Genomic DNA, 8,298 nt, shown 5'->3' with positions numbered 1-8,298 from the left:
TTGACTCTAGTACATTTGAAAGGTAAATTAATCTTTTGAATCTACATTTCTAGGGGCACCAAAAAGTAGTGAAAATAGCAGATCTACAAGCTCACAACGTGAGTAATAGCCAATCTAAGTAATGAGCCAATCTGCTATTTTCACTATCATTGAATCTTTTTCGAAAATTTCAATACAGCAATGCATCAATATTAAAAATAAAATGTACTTGGTAATTGAATACTTAAGTATTTACAAATTTCACGCAGCAACTTTCATTGTAGTCGAGTGATATTTGACCAGGAGTATCTATACTATGATGCAATTACTGAGGTTGAGTACTTTGTCCACCACTAGCTCTTTCAGTGTATACCTATATTGGACATGCATCAAGTTCTGGCTCAAATCGATGGCAGTCAGTAAAGTATCTGTAAAGTATCAGTTCTTCAATGCAGTTGTTTTTTATCTACAGCAGTGCTTCCCAACCTGTGAGCAGGGGGCAAAGAAAGTCATCGTATGTTTTTCTTTGAAACTTTAAAAAATGCGATTCACTGATAAATAAGAACATGATATAGTACTACGTTGGTTACATCGATCCAACGTGCATGGCCCAAAATATAAGCTCGAAATTATTGGCATTTTGCACTATTAATGCCTTACTTCTTTGATATATTCAATAGACACCCATAGGGCTGGGCAAATAACCGCAAATATATCGAAACAGACATTTAAAACCAACAACTAACAACATTTTGCTCATCTAGGTTAATTGAATAATTGAGAAGCAGGTTTTTATATTTTTTTAATTTCATATATCAGTTCGACACCAAGAATCCTGATAGATTTTTTTATAATCAATTTAATCGGTTAGTCTGATTAACCACTCAATGCCTGTATTATACTTCATTGCACAATGGTGGCTTGCAAAATAAGCGAATAGCGAAAAATAGCTAAATTAGCCGATCTAGGTCAGAACACGTCATGATATGACGCGTTGTGAGCTTGTAGATCGGCAATTTTCACTATAAAATATACAGTATAAATATATTTTTTAAATAATTGTTTATTAATCGGAATTGTGGCAAAAGTTATGAGATAATGGTGATATTGATTGGAGGTCATATGGCCCAGCCCTAGACACCTGGGGGTTTGTTTGGGAAATGTGTTGTGACAGAGTTGTAGGAGGCCATTGTGAGCCATCACAGGGACTTGTAATGGGACCCACACTTTCATCTTCTGAAAAGAATGGTCAAAGTCAAAACTTTTCCAGTAAAAAAAAAAGACAAAAAAAGAACACAAAACAGAACAAACTGAACTAAATATAGAAAATGATAATTATTAAAAAAGAAAGACGTGCTATTCTTTTCAGAAGGTGATGATACAGGCAGAGGGGGAAAAAACAGCTCACTCATATAGAGAGGTAGGTAGACGTGGCTTTGGGGCAGTCTGCATCCCAACGACAAGTCTGTAGCAGTAGTGTCTTTTTTTTTGCCACAACACACTATTGAATAAAACAAAGAATGACTCAGATGACTGATGGTAATATGTGTATGTATATCCTGGAATTTCACAAATTACAGTTACAGTAACAATTAAAATACAATCAGTGTTGGTAAGCTGAAGACTAAGCGAAGACTGGGTTTAAGTGGTTAATGGACACTACAAATCGTCACTGTCAGATGGAAACCTTGTATGTCCAAAACTGTTTTTTATTACAAAAATGATTTAACAAAATGTGTGCTACACTCTTGTATGATGAACTAGGCCTAGGGCATTAATTTATTTAAAAAAAAACATTAGTTGAAATATGGAGATACTAGGTTTCTGTCCGACATGCCAGCGACAAAATGCAAATGAGAACAAACCTGTGGTGAGTTTCGCTCTGGCTGGTAAACACAACATTAAATGGTTTGTGTTCCTGGAGAATCACTATATGACCATACTGCCTGGCCCAATGAGGCAGCCAGCTCACATAAACACACACACATTATGACTCTTATGACTCACTGGGTAGCGCTCTCTCTCTCTCTCTCTCTCTCTCTCTCTCTCTCTCTCTCTCTCTCTCTCTCTCTCTCTCTCTCTCTCTCTGTGGTGGAAAGAAGCTGTGAGTACATTTACTCAAGTACTGTACTTAAAGGACCACTTCACCCATTTTCAACGTATAGTAAATTTGCTTCTCACTCATGCTTATTAAAAGATGGTACCATTTTGATGCTCTAGTAGGTCTGTGGACAGTTAAGATACCCACCCACCTGTGACATAATTGGTAGGCTGGTTTGGTCATTTAATACAGTATTTGAAACTTTTGTATTTTTTATTTTATCAATGCAAGAACAATGGCAACAACTTTCCAGGAAAAGAAAATCCCAATTGATGATGTCGCTGGTAGGCAGGTTTCTGAACAGTCCACTGCCCTCCTCTGAGACACAGACTGAGTAGGCAAAAATGGTGCCATTTTATAATGAGCAATAGTGAGGACCAATTATATGATATAGGTTGAAAATGGGTGAAGTCGACCTTTAAGGAAAGGTTTGAGGTACTATTACTTTACTTGAGTATTTCCATTTTCAATACATTATACTTCTACTCCACTACATCTCAGAGGCAAATATTTTACTTTTTTAATCCTATTTTATACTTCAGCCATTTGAAAAAAGGCGCGCGTTTTCGAGCTTGCAGATCTGCTACTTTTGATGCTTTTGTGTGACGCTATTGTATGACCAAGTAGGGCGTTAATTTAGAAAAAACATAAGAAGTTAGAATATGGAGATAAGAGGTTTTATATCATGAATGTGAAATTAATACTTTTACACATGAAGTACTTCTTCCACCACTGCTCTCTCTCTCTCTCTCTCTCTCAGACAGCATGGATGACTGCACCTGGGAAGGAAGGTACCCCCTCCTCTCTCTTTAATTTTATTAGTGTGGCTTGCAGTTGAACCCTGACTCGTGTGGGTTCGTCTCAGCACCGCCACCATTTTCACGCCTTATTTGTAATCAAACGGAGCCAGCCACCCCTGGGGGGGGGTGGGGGGGGGGGGGGGACAGCAGATGTTTTTGGCCGCTCACCGGCACACAAAGGAAACACATTTCAGTGCTGTCAGGTGGAAACCTTGTACTGTATGTCCAAAACCGTTCCTTTTTTATTATTATTATTAAACAAAAAAAAGTTATAATAATAATACAAATTTTAAATAGTGAAAATAGCCAATCTACATGCTTTTATAGCTGCTATTTTCACTGCTTTTGTGCAACACTCTTAGACATTAGAGATACAAGGTTTCCGCCCGATAGCGTCAATTTGTAAATGTCTCCGCTGCGTGTCCTGGTGAAGTAACTTGGTAACATTAGGAGCAGTGGAGGAGCACTATGAGGGCTTGGATAATGACTATTGGAAAGAAGATTTCATTATGGAGACTGACTGGGGATCTGAATGGTTGGCGTAGAATGGGTTTTGAGTGTGCACTGTACTGTGAGGTGCGCGCGCGCGTGCGCGTGTGTGTGTGTGTGTGTGTGTGTGTGTGTGTGTGTGTGTGTGTGTGTGTGTGTGTGTGTGTGTGTGTGTGTGTGTGTGTGTGTGTGTGTGTGTGTGTGTGTGTGTGTGTGTGTGTGTTTCTGTAGGCTAAATACTCCACATTCTTCAGTGCCAGTGGAGCCCTTTACGGGCCCAGGATACAAAAAAAAAAAAACACGCACCACCAACAGCGTCGACAATGAGAAAGAAACTAAACAAAAAAAAGGAGATTCCATTCACATTTCAATGGAACAGCATTCCTCTGAGAGGCTGTGCCCGGCCCGGGCAGCCATCCATCCGTCCATCCCTCCATCCATCCCCAGTCCCATCAGGACCTGCAACAATGGACACACAAACAAAAGGACACATTGTTAGACAGACCATAAAACACCACAGAAAAATGAAGAAATTAAGCCCAAAATGGAACAGCACGTATCGACTATCAAATACGCCGAACATAATACGTTATTATCTTCCATATTATCGGCGCTGTCGGGCAGCAACCTCGTATCGCCATATTTAAACCTTTTATCGTCTCTGTTGGGTGGAAACGTCCAAAACTGTTACTTTTCACGATCAAAACTTTTTTTTTACTTTACTTGAGTATTTCACACACAATTCTACTCTCATAGACAGAAGAGAACTTTACAGGTTTAGATTATTATTACAAAACATACGCCTAAGCCCTATTTTATACATTGGCTATAAATGAATTGCCAATTTACAAGCTCAAAAACGCATTGGCTTTGTGAGCTTTTTACAACCTCTTGTACTCTTACTTTGGTATTGCAATTTTGATACCAATACTCACTCAAGTAAAACGATGAATAAAGGGCTTTGATTTTGACTTAAAGTAAGTAAAAGACAATTGGAGTACATGTAAGCGGAGCATATCGCCTTTGCACACCATCTGCTTGGCGCAGGTGTGAAAATACGATCTGCGTTTAAATGATTAATCCCCCACAATCTCAGACACCTTTCACCATGCTTTTATTGTATTCATTCTATTTTTGTAGGATGTGTCTGTACTAATTCAGAGAGTTTGTAAGTACACCTGGTGGGTTTAAAAATTGCAATCATACATACTAAAGAAGACAAGACCGCAATGGAACTTTTTCCACAGATGTGCAAATGGCAGCTGAGAAGGTAATATTAATTGTGGGTATGTTTCATACCAGCACGGACATGTCCTGTACAGATTACTTAACGCTGGCACACAGAAACACCCAAATGAAACACACCCACACCCACGTTATTACCTTCAGCTGCCCTTTACACATCTGTGAAAAATATGTAGAATAAAGCATTGTCTTGTTTCTGTCCATTTCAACTGGTGTTATTTGCCCCTGACAAGACAAAGGTTACGTTACGTGCTACCCTATGACACATAGCGATCAGCAATCAATCTGATATAATCTGCCCAGACAAATTTGTTTCTTACTTGCATTAAAGGACCACTCACCCATTTTCAACCTATCTTCATATACAGTAAATGGTCCTCACTGACCCTCATTGTAAGATGGCAGCATTTCTGTCTACTCACTCCGCGTCTCAGAGAACCCTGCCTACCAGTGACATCATCAGATTTCACCATTTTTAATTTCTTTTTTTATTAATGCAAGAACAATGTATGTCTGTTTCTATGCTTTTTACACCAAAACGAAATAAAATAAAAGGTTGAAATCCGATGATAGGTATCACTGGTAGTGAAGGCCTCCTCTGAGACACAGATCAAATAGACAGAAATGGTGCCATCTGAGATCATTATTCAGGACCATTTATATGAAGATAGGTTGACAATGGGTGAAGTTGGAGATACATGGTTTCTGCCCGACAGCAACGATATCCACTCATATATATCTACTCTCTATGAAGTCCCTACAAGATAGTAACACTGAGTGCACTGATATAAAGAGCTATTGAACGGCGCCAACTCCCCTACTGCTTCCTTTGAGGCGAAATATGAAAGTTTCAGAGGTCATTAATCTTGACTCGAGAATGAGCACATAATTCATTAAATCATCAGATATTTCAGCAAAGAACCCATTAAGTCCACTAAGTAATTTAAAACACTGAGAGTCTGTCCATAAAACAGTGTTTGGCAGGCACCATGTCATGCCGTCTCGCCCCGCTCAGTGTGTACAGACCACATCATTAGCCCTCCGGTTGGGTTCGGGCTTCAATTCACACCGGGGCCACTCGCACTAAAAAAATTAATGCACTCACATTACTGTAGGGCTTTGAGTCTCAACCTTTTTCATTTCAAGGACCCCAACTTTGATAAGCATTAGGCCACGGACCCCCCATTTGCTATGATTTTTCTCTGGGACCCCAGTCTGCACTGTGACGCTGCACTCAGCGTCCCATCCCCACCCCCAAATCTTTATTTCCCTTTTTCCCCTCCCTATTTCCCTGCCAATTTCCACTTGAGCTCAATCGCTTGTCACTGCTGACCTCTACTGGTTGGTTCGTTAGGGAGGGTGCAAATGAGTGCATGCCGCCTTCGATACATGTGAAGTCACCAGACGCTTTTCACATGACAATCTCAGTGGGAGAACGTAATGTGGAGGAACACGCTATTCCTCCCAGTTCAGCCCTCTACTGAACATGGCGCCAACCTGATCACCCTCTCGGAGTAGCAAGTGCAGCAACAGAGATCGCCATCCCTGCCTGGCCACGATCAAACTACCTGCTGCAACTTTTTTTTTCTTCACGTGATGCTAATGTTTCAAAATAACATGTATACACCTGCATAATGATGCTAACGTTGTAATATGCACATATCTGCTTTTCAAATATGCTGTATATATCTTTATTTGTTCTATTTAACCTGTGTTTTATATCTTACCCTTGCCCTCACTCTACCTCTATCCTCTCCTCACAGAATACTACAAAACCAAAATGATGGAGCGTGCGCAAAAAAAGTAATTTTCACCACTGCTTTGCACCTAAACTGTGACGTGACAAACAAAACTGATTCCGATCCTGATCACGGCCAATTGCGTTCGTATAGCTGCTGGGCTTGTTGTTCATTCATACTCACTGTGTTATCTTGCAGTTGTTTGTGGTAACAAAGCGTCCCGTGTAGTGGACGTTGCACCTGACCACGTTGTTGGTGAAGTCTGATTCCAGTACTAGGTACTTGGGGTTGACCGTGAGCTGCACGGGGGACAAAAAAGAAAAGGTACAATTGAAAAGAGAGCATAGCAAAGAGCTATTTTCCACTACGAGGGGTAATAACCCCTAGAACCTTCCAAAACCTCAAACAATTCAGAACCTGTGGAGTTCCGTCATTCTTTCTTTATCCCCCCCACATTCCCGTTATAACTAGAACCATCCCTGAGGGATGAGGTACGTAATAAAAAAAAACCGTAATGTAAAACGTTAAAATAGCCAGTCTACAAGCTCACAATATTTTGCAACATGACAAAGTGTGAGCTTGTAGATCTGCTAGGTTTATGCCCGACAGCAACGATAAACGTTCTGAATTCGGAGAACTCAGCGTAGCGTAGCACCTCCTGAGCAGGGCCCAAATTAGGTTCTGAGAACCTCATGCGAAACCGAGCCTATAGGCTATAGCGTATGAAAACAAATCCAGAACCCATGAAATATTAGTTCACTTTGCTCTTGTAGTCGGAAAAAAGGACCTTTAGAGACCGTTTTGGAATTGGAGGAGGTCACAGGGTCAGGACAATGACATGTTTTATCAAAGCGTCATTGAGCTAGACATTGGAGACCCTACTGAAGCGGCTCCATTCATTGTTAAGGCTTAATACCTAAACCAAGTGGTTTTTCCCGACATGAATTGAGCTATGATTCTTCCTGGTTTAAAGACCGCACGAGGCATGTCGGATTCAAAGGAGTGGGAGTCCAGTGGATATCTCTGCTGTTGGCCAGAATACCCTGTATCTCCATGTTTCAGCTTCTTATGTTTTTTGTTTTGTTTGCTTTCACAAATGAATGCCCTACTTCGTTGTACAAGAGAGTCACGCAAAAGTAGCCAAACCAGTCGACTCTGCAACATTTGAAAGGTTATGTTTGTATGTGGGTTTTAAAAATATTGAACCAATGAAAAGCATTAAAGGAGCATTTTAAACCTTGCCGTCATATAATCTGTCGTCACTAATGCTCATTATGAGATGGCACCATTTCAGGTAACTCACTGTATCTCATTGGTGGGCTATGGACAGTTCAGAAACCTGCCTACCAATCATCTATGAGGATTCCAAGCTAGTAGAAACTACAGCCTTTCTCTTTCTGGAAAGTTAACATGCTGGAATAGAAGCCATTGTTCTGGCATCAATAACAAAATAAACATATATTTTTTTAAATGTTGTTTGAAATGACCACACCTGCATACCCGATGATGTCACTGGTAGGCAGGTTTCTGAAATGTCCACAGGCCTCCTCGGAGACTTAAATAGACAAATAGACTTACTGAATAGACAGAAATCCTGCCATCTTATAATGAGCATTTGTGACGACCAATTTGATCAAATGGTGACGTGGTCCTTTAAGGAGAGCTTGTGGCTATAAATAATAACTACATTTGGTCACACTGGAACACAGGTTCTTTTTTCCCCTCCTCCATTTCCTGTAAAGTAACGTTTTGTGGACATACAAGGTTTCCACCGACAGCGAGGGCGTGAAGCGCATTGTGTGGCATTGATCTCATCCATGTATTAAACTTTATGTGTCATTCAAGCGTGACCTGAGAATACAATGGCATATAATGTGGCTCTTTAATCCTTCAATCAAGTCAAGACCCGTGACGGCTTTACAGAGTCATTGAGGAACTGCACGCA

General features: G+C 40.4%; 1 protein-coding gene across 2 annotated transcripts in view; it reads right to left on the bottom strand.

The window, feature by feature from the left end:
• Window positions 1–2,623: 2,623 nt before the first annotated feature.
• loxl1 (lysyl oxidase-like 1) overlaps window positions 2,624–8,298 on the bottom strand; it is a 44,141-nt gene continuing 38,466 nt past the window's right edge. Inside the window, exons 6-8 of one of the 2 annotated variants that reach the window (XR_013931998.1) lie at window positions 6,537–6,652; window positions 3,256–3,828; window positions 2,624–3,219 (exon numbers count right to left, since the gene is read on the bottom strand). Coding sequence is in view for 1 of the 2 variants with exons in the window: in XM_080412445.1 (XP_080268571.1) it covers window positions 3,822–3,828; window positions 6,537–6,652 (123 nt within the window). In the remaining variant the exon portion in view is untranslated. Of the gene's footprint in view, window positions 3,829–6,536; window positions 6,653–8,298 lie in introns of both variants that reach the window. The other variant, XM_080412445.1, reaches the window with a different exon arrangement.

This window comes from Gymnoscopelus braueri (genome assembly GCF_963280865.1).
Source record: "Gymnoscopelus braueri genome assembly, chromosome: 1".
NCBI lineage: Eukaryota > Metazoa > Chordata > Actinopteri > Myctophiformes > Myctophidae > Gymnoscopelus > Gymnoscopelus braueri.
The sequence above is the reverse complement of the archived record's forward strand: the minus strand, read 5'-3'. Positions and strand labels throughout refer to the sequence as shown.